The sequence below is a fragment of the Neurospora crassa genome, linkage group VI (genome assembly GCF_000182925.2).
Source record: "Neurospora crassa OR74A linkage group VI, whole genome shotgun sequence".
NCBI lineage: Eukaryota > Fungi > Ascomycota > Sordariomycetes > Sordariales > Sordariaceae > Neurospora > Neurospora crassa.
In genome coordinates this window covers 3170099-3191086 of record NC_026506.1, presented here as the reverse complement: position 1 = coordinate 3191086, position 20988 = coordinate 3170099, and the positions used below count along the sequence as shown (strand labels likewise).

At 52.2% G+C, this 20988-nt stretch overlaps 4 protein-coding genes across 7 annotated transcripts; all 4 read left to right on the top strand.

The window, feature by feature from the left end:
* The first annotated feature begins 850 nt into the window (after positions 1-850).
* On the top strand, positions 851-2276 carry NCU05986 (sucrase/ferredoxin domain-containing protein). Its single transcript, XM_953546.2, has 2 exons — positions 851-1291; positions 1370-2276. Exons 1-2 carry the CDS (start codon positions 971-973, stop codon positions 2192-2194), a joined length of 1146 nt encoding a protein of 381 aa, XP_958639.1. The 5' UTR covers positions 851-970; the 3' UTR covers positions 2195-2276.
* A 1011-nt stretch (positions 2277-3287) lies between these two features.
* NCU05987 (hypothetical protein) lies at positions 3288-9299 on the top strand. The gene is made up of 2 exons (XM_953547.2): positions 3288-6051; positions 6122-9299. The coding sequence occupies exons 1-2, from the start codon at positions 3881-3883 to the stop codon at positions 7320-7322; spliced, it is 3372 nt and encodes a 1123-aa protein (XP_958640.1). The 5' UTR covers positions 3288-3880; the 3' UTR covers positions 7323-9299.
* Positions 9300-14998: 5699 nt separating this feature from the next.
* NCU05988 lies at positions 14999-17623 on the top strand. 3 transcript variants are annotated; one of them, XM_011396682.1, is made up of 4 exons: positions 14999-15193; positions 16168-16500; positions 16770-16941; positions 17002-17623. In XM_011396682.1, exons 2-4 carry the CDS (start codon positions 16490-16492, stop codon positions 17431-17433), a joined length of 615 nt encoding a protein of 204 aa, XP_011394984.1. In that variant the 5' UTR covers positions 14999-15193; positions 16168-16489; the 3' UTR covers positions 17434-17623. The 3 variants fall into 3 exon arrangements, with proteins under 3 accessions (XP_011394984.1, XP_011394983.1, XP_011394982.1); XM_011396681.1 differs by lacking the exon at positions 14999-15193 and having other exon boundaries at positions 15623-16500; XM_011396680.1 differs by lacking the exons at positions 14999-15193; positions 16168-16500 and having other exon boundaries at positions 16515-16941.
* Positions 17624-18464: 841 nt separating this feature from the next.
* NCU05989 lies at positions 18465-20802 on the top strand. Of its 2 annotated transcripts, XM_011396684.1 has the most exons (5): positions 18465-18678; positions 18755-18852; positions 18965-19124; positions 19440-19547; positions 19631-20802. In XM_011396684.1, the coding sequence occupies exons 2-5, from the start codon at positions 18850-18852 to the stop codon at positions 19693-19695; spliced, it is 336 nt and encodes a 111-aa protein (XP_011394986.1). In that variant the 5' UTR covers positions 18465-18678; positions 18755-18849; the 3' UTR covers positions 19696-20802. The 2 variants fall into 2 exon arrangements, with proteins under 2 accessions (XP_011394986.1, XP_011394985.1); XM_011396683.1 differs by lacking the exon at positions 18755-18852.
* Positions 20803-20988: the final 186 nt, after the last annotated feature.

The following is a 20988-nucleotide window of genomic DNA, read 5'->3' as shown; positions in this document are numbered from 1 at the left end:
GCAGCGAAAACAAAAGTGTAGACTATACTAATATCGACGGGATGTACTTTGCAGATACGAACAAGCCCCACCTCACTTCCTCGTACTTGGAGGTCCAATGCGTACAGAGGTGGTTTCTACTTGACGTTCACACAGCACTTGATATGGATCGCTTCGTGCCGTCATCACAGGGTCCCGATGATCAGCGGTTGGCAGATCTTGTCACTTACGTAGATTTAACGGTCGGGAGCACACCATGCTGGTGATCAAGTAAGCGGAAGTGGTTACGCGGCCTTGCTCTTTGACCTCGGGGTTTGGGTTCGGCCGTTGCGGTGTTAAGCAAAACCCTGCCCTGCCTACACCACCTCAACATTGGTAGGTGCTGTTTGTTGGTGGAACGTCAACGGCACACAAACCAAGTGCTATAACAATAAGCTTATCAGATGGAGGATTATTGGCATATTTGGATCTGATAATTCGTACCTAAAAGACCATTCCTTCCTCTCCATCGCCACGCACAGAAGATCAAACAAACTGCCAAACCTCAATTGCAATGACGCAATAAAGAGCATTTAGATAAATGATCAAGTAGCTTACAGGCTGTTCGAGGAAGGAAATGTACTTTGTTCGTTAAGACTACGGCGTCCCCACTTGGTTTCCTGCCCACGCTGTCTGTCACAACGCTTTTCCGGGCCATTCAAGGCACGCCAAGCGGCTCAGTTTGCTCAAGTGGTCCAGTCAAGCAACGGAATCGACAGACTGGGGATCACCCCTGACGGCGGAGGTTAGCACGGAGATAAGCGGGATTGACAGCCGACGGGTACCTCTATAGACGGGAGACTAAAGGATCCCGACGCCAATGGCCCCGCCGCCGCCGCCGCCGCCGCCGCCGCTGTCTTCATCTTTATCAGATGCTCATCCCCCGGTAGTCTCGAGCAACTCTTCCCGAGACAACAAACCCCCCCAAAAAAGACCAGGTTGGAAATTCAAAATGTTCAGATCCCTTCTCTCCAGCGCCAAGTCCTTGGCTATTGGCGACTCAGGCAACAAAGCCACCAAACCTGAGGATCTCTTCCCCGTTGTTTCCAAGGAAGTTGACGGCGACGACTGCGACCATGATTGCGCGACCTGCACCATTACGTACCCGCGCTCCTTCAAGATTGACGAGGAGGATAAGTTGTTTGGTCTGGTCAAAGGATGGGAAACCCATGTACTGGTGGCCACGGGGAAGACGGACTGGGTGCGCGATGTGGCGGATGAGAAGGGGAGTGTGATGCAGGCTATTGCGGAGGCCAAGGCGCCTGCTAACGGGGTATGTTTTGTTTTTTTGTTCATGTACTCTCTCACTTTCATCTTTCAAGGTATATACATACTGACTGACCATAAACAGAAACTAATGCTCTCGGCCTCCAACATACCCACCCCGCACCATCCCCCTTCCTACTCGGAACCCACCACCCTCCTCCTCCTCCCCGCCTTCATCCTCATCGAAAACGTCACCCCAGCCACCGTCCCCTTAGTTTTGGAAAAAATCATCTCCCAAGCCCCGACCAACAGCACCCCTCTCGCCCCCTTCAGTCTTCCGCGCTCGCTCGAGGCGCCCCTCCCCGAAGCTTCCCCCGCCTACATCAAGGAACTCACCACCCGGCCCTGCCCGCACCAAGCCTTGATCCTGCTCTGCTCGCAAAAGACGCGCGATGCGCGGTGCGGACAGAGCGCGCCGTTGTTGAGAAAGGAGTTGCAGAGACATTTGCAGCCGCTGGGGTTGTATCGGGACTTGGACGACGAGCGGCCGGGTGGCGTGGGCATTTATTTTATCAGCCATGTGGGTGGACACAAGTACTCTGCGAACATGTTGGTGTATAGGCGGCCGGATGCTTTTGGGTTGGATCATGTGGAGAGAGCCAAAGCAGAAGGGGATCAGGAACTTGTGCCGAAGAAGCCTGAGGAGTTGAGGAGGAGGAAACAAGGGGGGGTTACTAAGGAAGGGGAGGAGGAGGGGAAGCAAGAGGAGGGGAAAGGGCAAGAAGAGGAGGAGGAGGAAGAGGAAGAGAACGGTGAGGTGGGTGCGGCGCAATGTATCTGGCTGGCTAGAGTCAAGCCGGAGGATTGTGAGGGTATCGTCAAGTTTACCGTGTTGCAGGGCAAGGTGATTAAACCGCAGAGTCAGCTTAGGGGAGGGTTTGATAGGCAGAGGGGGGTGTTGAGTTGGTGATGCCGTTTCCAGCCTTGTGTTTTTTTTTTTTTTTTTTTTTCAGGTATTTTTGTTTTAGCTATAAAGTGTACAAATAGACCAAGTTCTTCAAGAGTCTCAAGTATCATGGTGATGCGATTGGAGACGGACATGTCTGAACTGAAAGTGGGGTCAGTTGAGGAAGCCAGCATTCACCACCAACGAATCCAGCCATTCTTCAACCCAGTGAATGCATGCATGTTCCATTCGACGACGCACGTTGACTGCCAGGTCCACCAGCAGCAACTCGCTTCAGTTCGCTAAACAAGCATCTTTTGCTGAATAGAGCAGCTGCCAGGTTTACCTAGACGGGAACTTGATGAGGATAATCGAATCGCTTGCAAGGCGAATTGAGGGGGAGGCCCCCGCGCCGTAGAGTGAGTGTAACTGTGCAATTCGAGAATACCCAAACTGGAATAACTGCTGATGTTTTCCTAAATTCCCGTCTGGAGGGGATGCGGTGCAGCTGCAGGCAGTACCCTGTGGTGCATCTGTGACACCAACAGCTACCTACCTATAAGTAGCTGGGTGGCAGGGCAGTTGCAGTTGCAGGAGGTGTGCTGCGTGGCATACCGTAGTGGCCGCCTTGGGACCTGCCTCAAAAGCAAAGTGGAAGCGAAGCTGACGGGGCCGGGCCATAGGTTAGTGTGAAAGTACGTACAGTGTAGTTGCTTGAAGTTGTTGTCGACTCGGTCGGTTTCCAGGGAAAGGGAAGGAAACCTAACTAAAGATGGGAGATGGCTGACTGGTGATTGCCTGGGCAACGGGGGGTAAACATTGCCTTCATTGGCTGCGATATCTATGACATGGATGCGATGCGGGACCTCAGACTGGCGGGACCGGGAAGAGCGAAGGATGGAAGTGCTTGGTGAATGGAGTCTTCTTGGGACTCTGTCCCTTTTGACTGGTCCCCTCGTAACAAGGTCCGGGTCTCCAAGAAGCAAGGTCCTGGGCTGTCCGACTCCGACCTCCATCATTCCAGCGTCATTCCCAGCAGGTTTTCTTGGTGTAGTATTCTACTTAGTTGAAGCTATTCCGCATCCCGCCTTTTTCATTCGGGTTTAGTTGATACCTATTTCCTTTTTTTTTTTTTTTCTCTCTCTCCTTTCCCCATCGTTGGTGCTGTTGACTGTTTGCTTGGTCAGCGACGGACTCTCTGGTTGGTAATGATTCCCACCAGACTCCGGTACCTGAACACAACTAAGCTAAACTGAAGTGCGCCGTGCTGAGCCTCCCTCCTTATTAGGACTTGCTAGACCGACTACAGTTCTAAGCTAGAACTAGTCCAGCATCCTTCCACCACCCGTTCTCCGCATCTGCCCAGCTTCGGCTATCAAGGTTATTTCCATAGCATTCACACCTCCATCCCATCCCTCGTTCATCGATTGCCAGGGGCCGCGCCATACCACACTTTCTCCCTCCCTCCCTCCATCTCCATGACGGCTAGTGTACACCGACCACGAAATCGCAACGACAACATCCACAGCTTTCCACCATCAACAGCCAACTGAACTGACGGACGTCAATACCCCGTGAACAAGCCGAGACACGTCCGCGTACGACGGACGCCCATCGCGCCCGCCCCCTGCTGATCACCCGTTACCGGCCTTTGTTTTTGACCATCAGAAGAAACGTTTCCACCGCCTCCTCCAACAGCCTGCCGCCGCCATGCCTCCCGCCGCGGATCTCTACGGCGGCGTTTCTGCCTACCGATCAGGCTCAGGCGACGGCATGCGCGATAGAAACTACAATAACAACAACAACAACAATAACAGCGACAATAGTGATAACAACAACAACAACAACGACCTGCCGCCCTTCTTCCCCCTCCAAAACCAAAACCAGGTCCAGCCGCAACAACGCCCCAAATCCTCCTACCTTCGTCAGCTTATGAGCCACAAGAGAAGCAATACCGTCGGAGCTGGCCAGGTCCAACTGCCCCCTGCTGTCTTCTCGACCGATTTCCAAAAGTCTTCTGACAGTGACCGCGACCATGTCATGTCGTCCTCGGCTGCTTCCCTTGTCGACCCTGACTCTCCTGAACTGCTGCGCCCTCCCAACAAGATCCACCCCGACCTGGTGGCCCAGAGACACAGTTGCGACATGAATCTGACTGGATACCAGAGACATCAATTCGCCGCCGCCCTCTGTGAGCTTCGGCCCAACCAATTGGACGACCAGCCACCACGATCCCCCGAAAAGAAGTCGAACCCCTTTGCGACCATCTCGCTTAAGTCGCCCTTCGGACTCAGAGATTCCAGCAAAGCCTCCAAGAACAAGGGAGACCAATCACCCACCAAGCCCAAAAAGGTCAAATCGGCCGCCAATATCGGTCAGCTTCTGAGGCCAAAGTCTGACAAGAATCTGAGGCAGCAGGAACAGGAGGAAGAAGAGAACAGTCGCCGTCGCAACAAAGACAAGGAGAACCGCGCGCCAAGTGCCATTGATACCAGCCCACCACCACCCATTTATGCCCAGTTTGCCAGGGGTTCGCCCTTTGCGCTGCCTCCAGAACTGAACTCGTCGACCAAACCAGTGCCTTCGCCGTTGGACTACAGAAATCCCTTCTGGGATAGTGGCAAACCGTTACCGGCTGACCCAGAACGTCCCGGAACAGGCGGGACACGGTCGTCCATAGCTGAGAGCCAACATCTGAAGTCCGAAGCGGAAAACCGCGAGCGAGATCGAAACAACAGCCGCTCCAAATCACGACCAAAGACGTTTCACCAGTACTTTGCGAGCAACAGTCAGCAGGACGAGAAGCGTACACCGTCAGACTCGAGCACCGACACTCGCTACAAGCAACCGCAATCTGACAACCAGAACCAGTCATCACCACAGGAAAAACAAGAACGAAGTTGGAAGAGGCAAACGTGGGCCACCGCCAAGACATCAGATTTGGCAGCAGGCGGAAGTTCAGGATCAGACAGGTCAAGCCAACGACTCAACGTTAAGAGCATGTTTTCCAGTTCTGGTAACGGTGGAGGAAGTAGTAGCTCAGCAGGAGGAGAGCGTTCCAAATCAGGAGCAACAGCAGCAGCAACAGCAGCAGCAGCAGCAGCAACACAATCTACCAGTATGGAACGGCAACAAAGTGCCCCACCTCTGCTTCAACAGCACATTGACCCCAAGGATATCGACAAGCACCTCGAGGCCATGTTGGACCGGCGCAACATTCCCGAAAACCAGCGGTACAAGATGCGCAACCTCAACGACACCATCAAGTTGGAATTCATCCGGCAGGACTGGGCAGAAATGCAGGCCAAGATGGTGAACCAGAACGCGAGCAATACGTCTCTTGAGAAGGGAGGAAACGCAGGCAGTGTCAATGGTGGTGCCGGGTCAGAACGGGAAGATCAACAGCAACAGCAGCAGTCATCCTCTAGTTCAAGACGGGAGGACGGTAACGGCAAGGATAAGGATAACGAGAGAACGGGCAGGACGAAGAAGAAAGGATTCGGCCTATCGCTTGGTAAGGGAGCCGCCAGCAAGGCCCAGTCGTCACCCACCAAGAGTATCGGTCGGCACTTCAGGTCCAAGTCCAACGACAGCAGCATGAATGAGCGACCGTCGTTTGGTGATGTGAACGGTAATTCTGGTGGGAACGGCGTGGGCGGGTTCTTGGGTATGAAAGGTGGAAAGAGTCAGCAGGTGCCGGCGGACTTTGTTGCTTACCTGCAAAAGGTGCACAAGCCAGAGCTGGTGGAGGTTGGTAAACTTCACAAGCTTCGGCTGTTGCTGAGGAATGAGACCGTTGCTTGGACCGAGGAGTTTATCAAGCAAGGGGGGATGAAGGAGATTGTGGATTTGTTGCATCGGATTATGGCTGTTGAGTGGCGGTGAGTTTAGATCCGCAACAGGATTACCTTTGATGGACGAGTATTGACTGACCATTTCTTCGCGCTCCAGGGAGGAACACGAAGACGCCCTTCTGCACGAAAACCTTTTGTGCCTAAAGGCCCTCTGCACCACCGCCCTGGCACTGCAATACCTGCACACCATCCACGCCACCCTGTTCCCTGCCCTGTTGCATCTGATCTTCGACCCCGAGAAGAAGGGGCCGAGCGAGTTCACAACACGCAACATCATCACCTCGATTTTGCTGACCTACATCGAATGCGCCACGCCGCAAGAGCGCATAACCCGCGCCCAGACAATTTTACAGTTCTTGCGAGACCCCGAGACGGAAGAGGAAAAGAAGCCAGTCAACTTTATCCTTGAGATGAGGCGCGAGCGGCCATATCGTGTATGGTGCAAGGAAGCCGTGAGCGTGACCAAGGAAGTCTTCTGGATATTCTTGCACAATATGAACATTGTTTCCTTGCCCCCAGCGGACTCATCATTAAGTGGCAGTTCCGGCGCCGGCGGAGGGTCGAGTGGCATCAATGGCGAGCAAAAAGATACCCAGCAACAACAACAACAACTATACCAAGCAGGCATTATCGATCCCTCAGCCCTAACACGAAATGACACGGAGTCAGGAGGCGAAGACTCAGAAACCGCAACCCCCGCCCAGTTGGCCTACATGTCCCGACACTTCCCGCAAGAACGACCGCCCGTGCCCGCGGCCCCTTACGTCGGTGGCGTCGAATGGGACGCGACCAATTACCTCGCCAGCCACCTGGACCTGATGAACGCCATCATTGCATGCACGGGTCCTACAGCCACCGAGCGTAACGCGTTGCGCGCCCAGCTGCGCATCTCGGGCTGGGAGCGCTGTCTGGGCGGCAGCCTGCGGATGTGCAAGGAGAAGTTCTACGGGTCCGTTCACGACGGGCTGCGGACCTGGGTTGCGGCCGCGGCGGAAGACGGCTGGGACGTGCGTGATGTGCGGTTTGGCCCGCCGCCGGAGGGCAGGGGCTACAGCCCGATGAAGAAGACGCCCGGGAAGAAACCAAGGGAGGAGGCGCCGCCCAAAATCGAAATCCCGAAATTGGATTTCCATATTGGGGGTGCTGATTCTCCTGGTATTGGCGTTAGTCCGGGTGGCCTGGGCGTGGGTATGGTTGCCGCTTCGGTTGCGAATATCAACGGCAATGGCGGCGGTGGCGGGAGATCGCCGATGCCGGTGTCGCCTGCGGTGCGGGCGCCGGATTATTGGTTGTCGTGATTGAGGCTGCTTCTGCGGCGTGGTGTTGGCGCTGGCCGTTGCGTTGTCCGAGATGTCCCGCAGAAGAAGACTATATACGGCTCCAACGTAGCGACTCCGACGGCGGCACATGGAGGCTCATTTCGTTCGGCGAAAGTGTAACTGCGACTGCGACACTCTGATCGACTATGATCAGGTAATGCAAAACGAAGCTGTGCAGCCTGTCTCCCTATACCAGCCAAAATGGACCACAGCCAACGAGAGCCTCATACCCACACCATTTTCTGCAACGGCCACACCACACATGATACCCGCTTGTACAAACCAAACTATTGTATAGTTACGTGTATAAGGGAGTCCGCTCTTGCAACCGATCTTGCTGATCATTGACAGCTATTTGTGGGTATCATCACCAGATTCTGTATCAGTCAATCACTCGATCAGGAAGAGTTGAGTAGTAGTTGTTGTTTGTCTTGAGTATTGTTGACATGAAGACGAAGGAAGAAAACGTTGCGAGATCAGGAGATCAGGCGAGCAAATAACCGGCCTGGACTGGGCAGGACGGAAACCCAATACCAAATAGACTGCGGCAAGATACGCAGGACAGCAGCAACACAACAGAGAGAGAGACAGAAAAACCTGGCAGCCAGCCGGGCCCCCAATCGACACAAACATCTTCAGCGGTCAGTTTCGGGGTTTCTGCGAGCCCATTCAATGGGCCGTTTCCTATCCGACCGGTGTGCCACGGCCGCCTAAAATCAGTGGGCTCGTCCACCCGGGCCGAAAGGTTAAACTGAAAAGATGTGGAACCCTCAACCTCAGTTGCATGACTGGTTTGGGTTGGTTCAATTGAAGTGTTCTGCACACAGAAGGGAGGCGGCAGTACAAGAGCACACGGGATAGGGGAAAGACATGGCGTCGTGTATCGCACTCGTAGGAACGACAGAAACAAACATATCCTTCCACCTTCTTCTCGTCAAGTCTCACGTACTCCTGGCTCAATCCAACTGAAGGCATCTCAAACAATGAAGACTCGACAAAAGAATAGGTGACGACGGCCGCGGACACGTGGGACGAAATGGGTATTCTGAACTGGCGGGCACCACACTGATTGGCACTGACACGAGTCGGTTTTCCTCGCCCTTTCTCACTTGGTGTCTGGCCTCTCCTCTTCTTTCTTCGCACCCCAGTTATCGCATGGTCGTGACAGGTCAATGAACTGGGCTGAGTGGTTTTGTTGATTGGTATCAGCCAAGACTGACAATCGGGAAGATGAATGAGCAAGGTGAGGAGAGAAACAAAAAGAGGGAACCCCATATTCTTTACGAAGGATCGAGACTCGTCAGAACCTAGTCTCGACAAGGGGAGAGAAGAAGAAAAAAGCAATCGGGCAACTATCAGAAATTCCCCTATGAAATCTCTCGTTAGTTCGCGCCGTTATGAAAACTATTTGTTGGTGGTCCAAGTCTTTGTCTCTTCTCCCTCTGCCGAGAACATGGCCATCCAGCACTTTACTATTCAGTGTGCTCTCATTCTACTTGTGCTCCTTCTGATCCAGCTTCAGCTCCGGCTTCCCTTTCCCACCCAGACCCGGCAGGGTTTGATTATAGCCTTTATTTCATTTCATATCACCCGTTGGTGCCCAACGTGCAAGGGGCAAGGAAAATGAATAACATTGGCTTGGTCTTGGCGAGATACCAACTCCCTACTCCCTTACTCCCGCGGGTGGACAGTGGACACTAGTCCCTGGATGAAATTCAAACGTTGTGTTGAGGGGTGATGGTCGCTTAATCAACGGTCGATATTTCGTTGGCTCGTTCCTGCTTATCATGTTATGTCAATATTCTTTCCCGCGTGGTTCGGGTATAGACGGACAGGCAGACAGACAGACAGACAGGGTGCTAGGTCCGTTCCTGAAGAGATGTTATTCTCTAATGGTTCGGGAAACGGAGTCACCCATCCATCCATGGCGGCTTCATTGTCCGTTCATCAAACCCTGGAATTGACGACGGCTTTTCATCATCTCGGTGGTTTGCTCGCTGTATTTTTTGTTCTGTTCTGTTCTGTTCTGCCCTTGGCCTTGGGAGATACCAAAGATGGCAAAAAGGTGCTTGTTACCGCACCCTAACGCCCCGCTATCTATCTGGATGTTACCTGACCTGACCTGCTCGGACCTGCTCGGACCTGGCTGGGTTGGGTTGGTTTGGTTTGGTTTCATGGAACTTTGGCTTTTTTTCCCTTTCGACGGCCAGCGGGCGGATGGATGGATGCTTGCCCGGAAGGTTCATGACCGTTGAATACACTAGTTGTCGACTAGGGGGTGGGGGGAAAGTGGCCTTGCTCATGTTGACGGGGTTTATTGAGCCTTGTATGATCTACTAGCCTGTATCGACTTTGTCTGTTATGGTGCTTGTCTTTACCGCCGGACCGAATTAAGAAGGATCGCAATGGGGAGGGGGTAGGGGGGTTTGATGAAGGAATGGGACAAGGCTAGTACTTTTTGATCGATTAGTCCTTGCTTGTTGAGAGCCCTTGAAGAGAATGAGGACAAGGAGAAGGAAGAGAGGGAGGGCGGGATTAGAGGGGGGGAGGACGAAATGGTATTGTTTTTTCTCTGTTCTTTTCCATTTTTTCTCTGTTCTTTTCCATTTTTTCTTTCTTTTTCGTCTGGCATAGTTCGCTGTTCCGCTTTGTTTACTCTTCCTTTTCCATTTCCTGGGGTTTAGCCTCTACATAGTTCTCTGGCTGGTTGCATTTGACGGAGCATGGGAGCTTTCTTTTTTCTGTGCGTTACGATCTTGGCATTGCGCTTTGGAGCATTGTTTAGTTTTGTTTCCTTTTTTTATTTTTATTTTTTTTCACCTTCGCTCCTCTGGCTTCCCTTTCTTCCAAGGAAACGATCTGGGTATGGCGTTTTTTTTTTTTTTTTTCCTATCCATTTTGCCACTTCGATAGGCTTGAAAGCTCATGTGTAGTATACACAACGCTCGCTTGTGCGTATAAGCAAGCCACTGGTTGTGGATAGGATGGTAAAGACAGGAGTTGTATATGGCAAGCAAGTCAGGTAGGCGGGAAGATGTGGTGAACAAGAGAGCAGGAACGCTAAAGGGGATGTGTGAAGTACTAGTGGTAGATTATGAGGGGTGCTGTTTCTTGTCTCTGTCTGTCCTGCTGTCATAAATGAACGAGTGCTCCTTTTCTTTTCCACGTTCGAGAGGTCGCCACTCAGTCACCATACTTTACAGTATAATGAGACTCATTTAATGCAACATCAATATGTTATCTCGTGACTTTGTAGCGGAGTGGACTGGTACCCGTGAAGGTGAATAAAAGGGTCGGTTCAAAAGCAGAGAGCCAGAGAAATAAGGTATATGAATGAACTATCATTCGTAAAACTGTACTATCCAATAATATGTGAGAATTGGTTGCCAGTGAAACGAAAAAAGAAGGGAGCACAATAAAAACTGAGTATACTGTGCAATGCGCGTTGAGTGGCAAGAAAACAATAGGAATAAAGGTCGAACATACGAGCAAAAGCAACGACTTCTCTTGATCCATGTGTCGATGACTTACGGAGCGGTGATCCTCCGCAATAGAACGTGCTAGAACAAGGCGGAAAAGGGAAACGAAGCGATAGGTCTAGCTGGGTGGGATTAGCAGCATCTAGCTAGGTGCTTGAGCGGTGTGGATTTCCTATAAGAAACGACGGAATCCATAGCAATCTCGGTGGGATTTCCGTACATTGACTACGCCCACTGTTCGTTCCTCTCTGTGAACGATGAACGAAAAGTGAAAAGGTAAACCCTGGGAAATGAAATGAAATGGACATGTCCTCTTACATCACTGTGGTCTTTTGTCATCTGCCCACCACCCGCGAGTTTGGGCGAGCCGCCCACTTTGTGCTGGATGTTGACTTTTGATTTGTGTTCATCTCATTTCGCGTAGGTACGGGGACACAACGTCCTGTTCTGATCCTGTTGTTCACAAATGTTGGGAGTTTGATGGTCGTGGACAACTTTACGGGAAGTTTGCTGAGCCATGTCCGTGGTGATCCCAGATCGGCTACTGAACCCAGCCATATCTCTGCAGACGTGATCTCCATGAGGGAGGAATATTCTATTCAGTAGTCTTAAAATTGAGGCCATTGGCTGTGTAGATGGGTTCCAGCAGGGCTGAACTCACCGACCTTGTTTCGAGAAAGCGGAGTGCGAGAGGATAATCTCAATAGTTCGCAGCTCTTGGCCGATGTTCTTCCCTGAACTGACTGTCACCGATACGCGAACAACATGGGGTCTATGTCGAGAAAGAAATCCTAGTACCAGACTGTACTTGTATGGTCTGCGACGCATTCTGGAAGGGATGCTTGTACGTGTGACATGTGGCGGTTTCACCGAAAAAGAGCGAATGACGGGCGGAAAATCGGAGTAATGTAATGGGATTGTGCCGATCTGCCGTTCCTGTCTAATCATGCTTGTCGGGTTTAAATCGTAGATACAGGCATCACTCACAGTCTGTCACTTAAACTGCATTGTTTTCGACAAGACTCGGGCACCCCCCTGGATTGTGATGGATTGTGGTTGCTTTGTGAGGTGAAGGGGGTGCTAATGAGTGGGAAGAGGTGATAAGAGAAGATCTGGGCCAGGTTACTTCCGCGACAGGCAGGACGTCTCAACTCAGAATTGCAATGGCCTTCAGGTGTGATGAAACTGCTAGGTACTCCTTCAATGTCTGGGTGTAAGTAGTGCGGTTCTGGGCGTGATGAGATCTTTAGGTTCACGTTTGGATAGGGTTCTTGCCCAATGCGGTTATGTCACCTTGTTGGTAACTCGCCTCTGGATGAGAATGTAACAGTAAATTTTTCGTCGACGAGGTTGCCAGGTTTTGATACTGCTCCCTTGAGTTCTTCATCGCGGAGCGAATTATTCCGGGGTAAAGATGCATCCCACATCTGAATGGGATGCTCCCAGCACAGTAGAGGCCACTCATACTCAATCGTGGGAAATCTAGTTTGTAGCAATAGTTCCAAACATGGTATGAAGTGAATTCAAGGACCTCAGGCCTTGCTCAAGGCCTCGGCTCTACGTAAAGATCTGTTGATTCGACACGTTGTAATTTCGTGTGAAGGATTGGCATTACACGTTGGATCTAGACCTCGTCGCCTGCGTCGCCCATCTGTATAGTAGAAATTTGATGAGAAAGTAAGTGAGATGGAAGTGATGTGGGACCCGCGTCCTAGGCCTACAGCAAGTGGCTGTTTGTGATTACACCACTTGCGGCTGGTCATCATGACTGACAAAAGAGACCGGATGTGTACATGCGTGGGATCACCAAAGAAGAAGCTTGAGTGTTCCGTATACGGCAAAAACTTCACCGCGAGTCCTTGAAGGACATGGTGCTACAGAATTTGCAGCGATATCAGGACCCTCGATGCACTCCTTCGGAAGTAAAGCCGAGAGTGGGTATGGACCCACTATATCTCGAGACTTTGTCGACATCTAAGTAGAGAAGAAACTGCAGAGGCACACGATGTAGCTAAGAGGTCCAGCTGCGGCCTGTCTCGAACCCGGCGAGCCAGGAAGTCTTACCCACTTGGGCTGGGTTAGGATTCATTAGTGAAGAATTCAGGATCAGAGCGTAGGAAAGCTGACGCAGCGATGATTTTGCGTGGGGGAAAGACATGCATGCGATGGCAAAACCAAGAAACGATAGTGTGTCGTTGACACCAGTGATAACGCAGTCTAGCCTTTCTCGATGTAAGGATTGATACTAAGCTCCGTCAACATTGCCGTGGGGAAATCTGTAGGAAGTAACAAAAGCTGGCCTGGAATGGCGTGGTACAAAGCCACTACCGTCACATGATGTCAATGTGCGGAAAGCTGACGCCCTCATTCCACTCGCTGAAAGGCCGGTGATACTTGATTCCACGAGTGGCGGAAGCCGTTACGCAACAACGTTTAGGCGGTTTCAAGGCGGCGCCCGTATGCTGACCCCCTTTGTAGCCCGGACTACCGGTCAAACAGGTCTGGACTTCTGGGTACCTTGTGAGTGTTGATGTTTTCTCAACGATATATCGCTTTTCCCAGAGCAAGAGTGGGAGTGGTTCAAACTGCCCCACGTCAAGGCGGCATGACGGCTGTACCCGGTGATGGATATGATATCTCGCCAATAACAATTCTCACTCGCTTTTCTGAAATTTCTGCCACGGGTTGTTTCCCCTCGCCGTCCTGCCGCAGAGGTACACTACTAGCATATGGAGTGCATGGGGCGGTGAAGAAGCTGAGTTCGGAATTAGCCCGTGGTGGTCCCTCATGCAAACTGTGGGAGACGCATTCTGTGAGGGGCCGAAAGAAGCCGACACGTTGGTAGTGTATGTTTTTGTCAAGTAGCAGTGCTTGTCCACCCTTGGCTGCTCTAGTACAAGGGAGCCAATAATGCATAGGAATTGTGCTGTGATGGCGAGGATGTGTATCGGTGCGCTTTGCCGACCCGACGTGGGCCCCCGAGGGCATGTCCAGTCGCTTTGCTACCAGAAGCGCTACAAGGAGGCTGAAAGGCTTAGTTGTACACGTGTAGTGTCTCCCATGCATGGTGAGCATGGCTTTCCGTTCTCCCGCTCTCACATCAACCCCGGGCCCGGCAACAGTGCCTTTGTGGAAGGCAACGGACACATGGACGTATGCACTCGAAGCGCAATTCGATTCGGTGGGGACAAGGCTGTACATATGAAGGACCTGTTCAAGCCGTATCCTTGTTCTGCGGTATAAGCAACTGTTTGGCTCTTGAGGCGACCAAAGGGGGCAGATGGTAGATTAGATTCTGGACGCCAAGAGGAGTGCGTATGGAGCAGTGCACTGTGATAGCGGCTTGTCCCCCCAGCTGCCTCCCCAGTCGGGCCCCTCGCCCCCATAGCACACATCAGGCTCATCAGGGTAGGGGAAGACGATGATGTCGGGTAGCGAGACCGGTTTTGGCCTTGGTGCTTGCTGTCCGAGCCAAGCCCATCCTGGAAAGAAGCCGTTGGGAGTTGAATGCTGTGGTAAGTATATTTTCCGAGTGCTCGATGAGAAGCCCGGGGAAGAGGTGGCGATTGACAGCACAATGCATTTGGCAGGACTGACGGCGATCTGCAGGTACAAGAAGACGACGCGAGGAATGGGATGGACTCCGAAATGAGATCAGTCGAAATTCGACAAGATGCCCGGATTGTGGGTAGGTTGGAGTTGGAGTTGTGGGTCGCAACGCCGTGGAGAGGAGAGATTCACGCTCGAGTGCCGTTGTTGAGTTCGCAGTTGAACGAGCAGAGCCACCATTTTCAAGTTGTGTGTGTGTGTGTGTGTGTGTAGACGAGAAACTAATTCTGCGTGCGCACTGCCGTCTTCAGGTCTCTGCCCTCATCAGTGGGCATTCATCCATCTGGTTCACGAGGGCAGTCACGATGGACAAACTCACGTGCGGGGTCCGTTGTTGGGGTGGGTGGGAAGTTCAAGACCTTTGCAGATTAACAGCGGTAGTGTACCTCTAACAGGTATGTACTGCGTAGTATTAACAATATTCCTTGGCGGGCAGTGCTGAGGCCGCTGGCTCCACTTCCCATATTAGTGTAGTTGGTTGTACCTACCTAGTCCATCCCATTTAATTCGTACCCCGGTTTAATCCCACCCCCCATGAATGCCACTCACTCACTCACTGCAGTGCAACTGAAATGTACCCCTCTGCATCGATCAGTCCTCTCCTACCTAGAACAACACCTCATTCACCACCATCCACCCATCTCGACAATCAAAAACATCCAACCAAGATCATCCATCTGCTGTCAGAAATAAAACCACTACCAACAACCCTAGGCGTTTTCCCACCATCAACCACTGCTTATCTTGTTGACAACGTCAAAGGTTAGTCTGCTATGTGTCTGTTCCTTGTTGTTACATGCATGCCAGTTGCCCGCTCCCCTCCCCCAACCTCAAGTGGAAGCCAACATCAACACCTACCCAAAGGAAATTCTCGCCATACCCGGGCCACCAAGCAGTTAGTTAGTCGAAAAGGGTGCGTCTAGAACAGAGCCTTGGACGCTGTACATCCGATATACCCTGTACACTCCTACTACTACTACTACTACTACTAGAGGGATGCTACTATGTATGCCTCATTTATCACTTTGTCCCAATCGTCGGTCGACCCTTGAACCTGGACGGCGTCCCCATGGCATCCCATCCACAGTCTCACAGCTCATACCACGACTCTCCACGTACCCGTGTAGCTCCTCATTCGCTCTTACTCCTCCAGTGTCTCTCGCTCTTTTTCATCTTGCAGCTCGATATGCAACACATCTCGATTGCCCAAGTGTCCAGCACCCACGGCCCCGGGCCTCTCTCGCTTGTCAGTTTCTGCTTCTGGAAAAGGGTGACTGAGCATGTTTAGCATCTCAGTCTTGGTATTCCTTCCTGCCTCTACATATCTGCCGAGACCGACCACTGCTTAGAGCCTCCCCGTCCTGATTCTGGAACTACTTAGGCGTCCTAGGGTCCCATTGGTTGGAGCTCTGGCCGCTCAGGCACCCAGTTCGGCCCTCCTCTTGATATGGGTCCCCGTCTTGGTTCTCATCTGCTTTGCCTTGCCCATGACCCATCCCCCGTCTCCATCTAGTCCCTTGGCCTGGCCGCTCGGCTGGCCCAGAGGCTGCCTGTCTACAAGGGCCATTACACGCTACTGGCTACACTACCGCATGCCCATTCCCATGCTTGGTGTTCTCTGGGCTGGAGTGTTCAAGCTGATGGCAAGCCAACCACGCTCACCTGCCTCGGCTGGCAGCCCGTTCAAGTTGAAACATTCTGAAAGTGATAGAGGCTAACAGACCGACACCGTGCAGGTTCGCAGGCTGTCAGTTACGACGACCGGATTAAGCAAAAAGTCGGCCCACTCTAGATACAACAGCTTCCTTGACCCCTGGACTGAGACTTGCCAGATCTCCCATCTCATCTTGACGCAGGCCGTGCCGCTGTGGGTGAACAGGTTACTTCCTGGCCTCGCTCTTTGACGCTAATACCCACCATACCCTTGCGTGCTAATACTAGCACCCATACCACGAATCGAGAAGCTCCGTGGAAGATCTAGGAGCTTTCCGGGCGCGCGGGACAAAACAAGACAGTACCTAGCGGACCATTCGGCAGCGGACCACTCAGTCTCTCATCATGTCAATAAAGTAAGTCTACATCTGCTGTTCTTTGTTCTCCCGTGACGCTTTGGCAAGGCAACTCTGCATCATCTTCCCCAGGGCTCACATTGCGAGTGTCCTTGTCCCCTCTTTTACTTCCCGTCATCATATAATCCCAATTACGGAATCCTGTTACAGATACCACCCAACCCGGCCCCACCTCCCCGTCCCGTCCAAGTCATCATGGCCGACCAATTCCTGGTCGAGGCGCACAGATGGACGCTTGCTCAGCATTCGATTACTGACGAGAAAGAAAGCTGGGTCATGTTGACCCGTGATGGGCAGATCCAGAAACTACCTGGAGAAAAGATTCTCCTTACCTCCAAGCCGCGAGTTGGCCTTGAGCTCTCGGTCCCGAAGGAGCTGCAGGTAGCAGAGCCTTTCTCTGTCAAGAGCGACAATGGCATTGCATACATAACCAATGAGAGGGTGAGCTCGGCTTTGATTTCTTGTACGACATGGTCATGTTGCAGTCTAACTAGTGTCTAGATCATCTACCTTCCAGCCAGGTCGACCGAGGCTTTCCGATCTTTCTTTGCGCCTCCCTTAAACTTTAGCGATGTCCGCATCAACTCGTCCTGGATCGGACCTTGGAGCTGGACAGCTATAGTCAGACCTATTCCAAACGGGGGCGTACCGCCGGAGATCCCTCGGATCGAGTGCAAGTTGACCTTCAAGGATGGCGGACACAGCGACTTCCAAGCAAAGTATGAGTGGCTGCGAGACCGACTACTCCACGCCCAAAGCCTTGGACTGACCCCCGGGCAAAACCTCGAGCCTCCACCACCCTACGATGAGGCTCAAGCTTCTCGACCTTCCTCGAGCACACCTGCGTCTGGACCGTCTGGGGACGTGACGAGCGATCGGAACCAAGTGCCCCAGCCTGGCCCGGATGAGCCACCTCCGGACTACACGGCATAAATGCTCGACATTCTTGTCAAGATTATGTTCAGGATGTGGCTTGGCCCGGAGACACAAAGTAACCGCCTTCAGCGCTCCCCTGAATCTGGCAAATACTCGAATATCCGAGTTGATATTTTTCTTTTTCTTCAATGCCGCCGATCAACAAGGAAAACATGCACATCATACGACTACTAGTGACAGGCGTCTGTGCGATCATTTTAGCGTCGGTCGGTTTTTTTTTTCCTTTTTTTTATTCTTTTTTTTTTTATTATACAAGTGATGTCAAAAGAGGATTTCGAGTAAAACGGATTACAACGTCAGAAACACACGGTGATTGGTCGGACTTGCCGCCGTTCCTAAGTGGATGGATGTCAGTAGTCATAACAGTACCATACAGTACCAAATGGAGGCAAACCGGTTTCTCATTGCAGCATTGTATAGCCAATATTTAGCTTGTCAAATATCCATTGGCCCAAACCTTGAATTATACCCTTGTCAATGTCTCGCTCTTCGGAAGTATCTGTGGTGTGCATAACCGGACAGAAATAGAATGCGGCTGCCTGCCACGTATTGATGATGATAGGGCTAGCAACGACATCAACGCCAGCGATATCGAGATACATGGCTTGTTCGTTGTGTCCCGTGTTGGTAAGCCGTGAGAAAGCACGCAACTTGGGTCTGACCGGTAATTGCCTATTCAGTAAGTAAGCCCGTCAGTCGAGAAAGTGGTCAATAGCGGCGGCGGCGGCGGCGTGGGGGCTGTGATAGGGATATGAACTCGTCTCACGACAGCCGAGTCCAGACATAAGCCACAGTTGCGTCTCGAACTCGCACTGACCCTGATGAGCTTCCAAAGTTTCGAGAGCATAATAGTACGTAGTGTAGATGTGATTGCACGTGACGCCTTCCATGGCTGCGGGATTACCCGGGGGCAGCTTGAGCGTCTCCCAATAGGCATGAGCCAATCAGCAATTGCCAATTGCAAGAGGGACGGCAAGAGACAGCGCTCGGACCAGGAGCTGGGGCCACCCGGGAGCACTGGAGCCAAGCAAGAAGCTCGGTTTACCCGATTTTTGATCGAGAAAGCTTGCTCAACGTCGCGCCATATCACCAACCTACCGACAAGACCACCGCAACCTTCTTCTCGCCGCCACCCCCGCGATTTTCAAAATGGGCTTCTGGGACGCTGTCACCGACCTCATCGACGCCGCCACTCCGTGGGCCACCGTCGAGGCCGAGGCCCCTGCCGATACCCCGGCCGAGGTATGCCATCACCACCACCACCACCACCACCATCACCATTACCAACCTTCCATATGCCCCGGGTCCCCGAGTTTAGACAGAGATACAGTCCACCACGGCGAGAGGGAGGTGGGGAGGCTTGATCAACACAACGGTTGAAGATCTGCCCTACCTCCTGTAGGAACAAGGGACATGGTGGGGGATATACCGTGGTTGAGGGCTTTGTTTGCGTCATCAGCCATGGAGGAGGAACACTTACACGGGGAAGTGGACGAACAAGCATGCTGACGGTCAATTTATGTTGTAGACTGCCCCTGCTTCCGAGAGCACTGAGGAGACCACCGCCGAGACCAAGGCTGAGGAGTCCGCCCCCGCCGCCGAAGAGCCCGAGGAGGAGGCTGAGGAGGAAGAGGAGGAGGAGGAGGATGAGGATGAGATCGTCGACCCCAAGGAGACTCTCGAAGAGGGTGGGTAACCTGTCCTTTTTTCCATCCCATGTCCGACCAACACTTATACAACATCACTCGACTATCACTACCATCCGGCCTTCCGCGACCATTACTTCCACGCACCTTGCGCCTGTAGGAGCCTTGCGTTCCCGCGCCGAGCCTCCGGCACTGCTCTACCTCTCAACCAACAGAGCTGCCAATAACTCGCAACCTCCGAACTTGCGTCGCTCTTTGCCAGCCTTTAATCCCTACGCAACGTTCTCCGACTCCTATCTGTCACGGAGCCCAAGTCGAGACGGAATATGATGTGCTGACGGGGGTTATTGCTTACAGAGTGCCGCAACTCCAAGGAGTGCGCTCCCGCCAAGCACCACTACGATGAGTGCGCTGCCCGCGTCACCGGCGCTGGCGCTGACAACAAGGAGGACTGCGTTGAGGAGTGTACGTTTATAGAGTCCCCCTTCCTCGCCCACAGGCATACACGACAGGCTTACTCACTAGGGACCTTGCGCGACAACAAATAGTCTTCCACCTCGTCCACTGCGCCACCCAGTGCGCCGCTCCCAAGCTCTGGAACACCCTCAAATAAGCGATCGATCTACCTCGACGGTCGTTTCGCATTCCTGATGCGCCTGCGACTTTCTTGACCCCAACGCTCAGCAGTCCCGATGACGAAAAAAGCGACCTCTCGAACGACAACAAGGGTGCAGTCCGGTGGAGCTATTTCTTTACATGGAGACAATGGGGCGTTTCACGATAGACAAGATACACGAAGGAAACAACCAACGTACGTTTAATCGTTTACGATGACGACCGGGAATAGAAAGCAATTAGGATCCAATCGCCAAAAGTTCAAAATCATCCAGCAGCCATCATGGAATACGAACAGAGACGGGAAAGCGAAAGAGTGCCAGGTGAAAAAGGGGAGGAAAAGGACAAAGGGACTTTCAGGAGTTACACATGCATGCTGCACGATGAATGTGTTTACACTTGACCTTTCCCCTCTCCTCTCCAAACGAACGTCTACATAAGGCTGGGGGAAGCAAGGCAGTATGACGGGAGGCATTCTCTTCCATGATTTTGGCATGTCCCCTCTGATTCGGTTTTACTTCCCCAGCCTTGTCGTGTCTCTTCTGTATTATAATCCTTTCGACGTCACCTAACTCTCAAAAGCAGACACAGGTGAATATTGCCCATAGACCTCCTTACTTTTTTTTTTTTTGCTTGTATCCCATTTTCCGGTCGATGTTGTTTCTCTCACTTTGTGCTCACCTCACATGGAAAGACATCTTGCACCATTCGCTCGGAAACGGAGATGTCCTGTACAATTGTTTAGTTACTTTTGACATGATAACACGCCAAAGAACACTTGGAAGCAAATGAGAGGATGCATGAAACCTCTTGGTCTTCTGAATGCCACGATAAACGGTTGGCGTGGTTTTTTCTATACGTACTGTAGGTCTCTACTGTCGCTGCTCGATGGGGCCATGCAACGAAACGACCGAAATAGGTGGTGATGATCTGATGAGGGTGGTTTTGTCCTGAGATAACATACCCCCTCATTGTCGAGTGTACATACACACTCAACCTATTTTCTAGCTTGCATTCGCAGATGCGACCCTATGATAGCTTCGCATTGCGCAACAGGATAAGATGGCATGTGGCAGCAAGGGAGGGAGCAAGGAGGGGGTGAGGGGTTGAAACTATATGGGTGGGTGGGTGGGGGACTTTTTGAGATCGTGGTGGGTAGACGACTCGGAGATATGACGCGCGGGGGAGGGGGGGGGGGGGGGGGGAATAATGTAAGAGTGTGAATTGATTCCCGCTCAACCCTTTCTTTTTTGTTCAAGCAAGCGGGCGAGCATAATGGGGAGTTCTTGGG

Coding starts and splice junctions, on each gene's coding strand:
- NCU05986 (XM_953546.2), top strand. CDS start 971: ATGTTCAGATCCCTTCTCTCCAGCGCCAAGTCCTTGGCTATTGGCGAC. Junction 1,292..1,369: donor CCAAGGCGCCTGCTAACGGG/GTATGTTTTGTT, acceptor GACCATAAACAG/AAACTAATGCTCTCGGCCTC.
- NCU05987 (XM_953547.2), top strand. CDS start 3,881: ATGCCTCCCGCCGCGGATCTCTACGGCGGCGTTTCTGCCTACCGATCA. Junction 6,052..6,121: donor ATTATGGCTGTTGAGTGGCG/GTGAGTTTAGAT, acceptor TTCGCGCTCCAG/GGAGGAACACGAAGACGCCC.
- NCU05988 (XM_011396680.1), top strand. CDS start 16,696: ATGGCCGACCAATTCCTGGTCGAGGCGCACAGATGGACGCTTGCTCAG. Junction 16,942..17,001: donor CATACATAACCAATGAGAGG/GTGAGCTCGGCT, acceptor ACTAGTGTCTAG/ATCATCTACCTTCCAGCCAG.
- NCU05989 (XM_011396683.1), top strand. CDS start 18,586: ATGGGCTTCTGGGACGCTGTCACCGACCTCATCGACGCCGCCACTCCG. Junction 18,679..18,964: donor CTGCCGATACCCCGGCCGAG/GTATGCCATCAC, acceptor TTTATGTTGTAG/ACTGCCCCTGCTTCCGAGAG. Junction 19,548..19,630: donor GGAGGACTGCGTTGAGGAGT/GTACGTTTATAG, acceptor GACAACAAATAG/TCTTCCACCTCGTCCACTGC.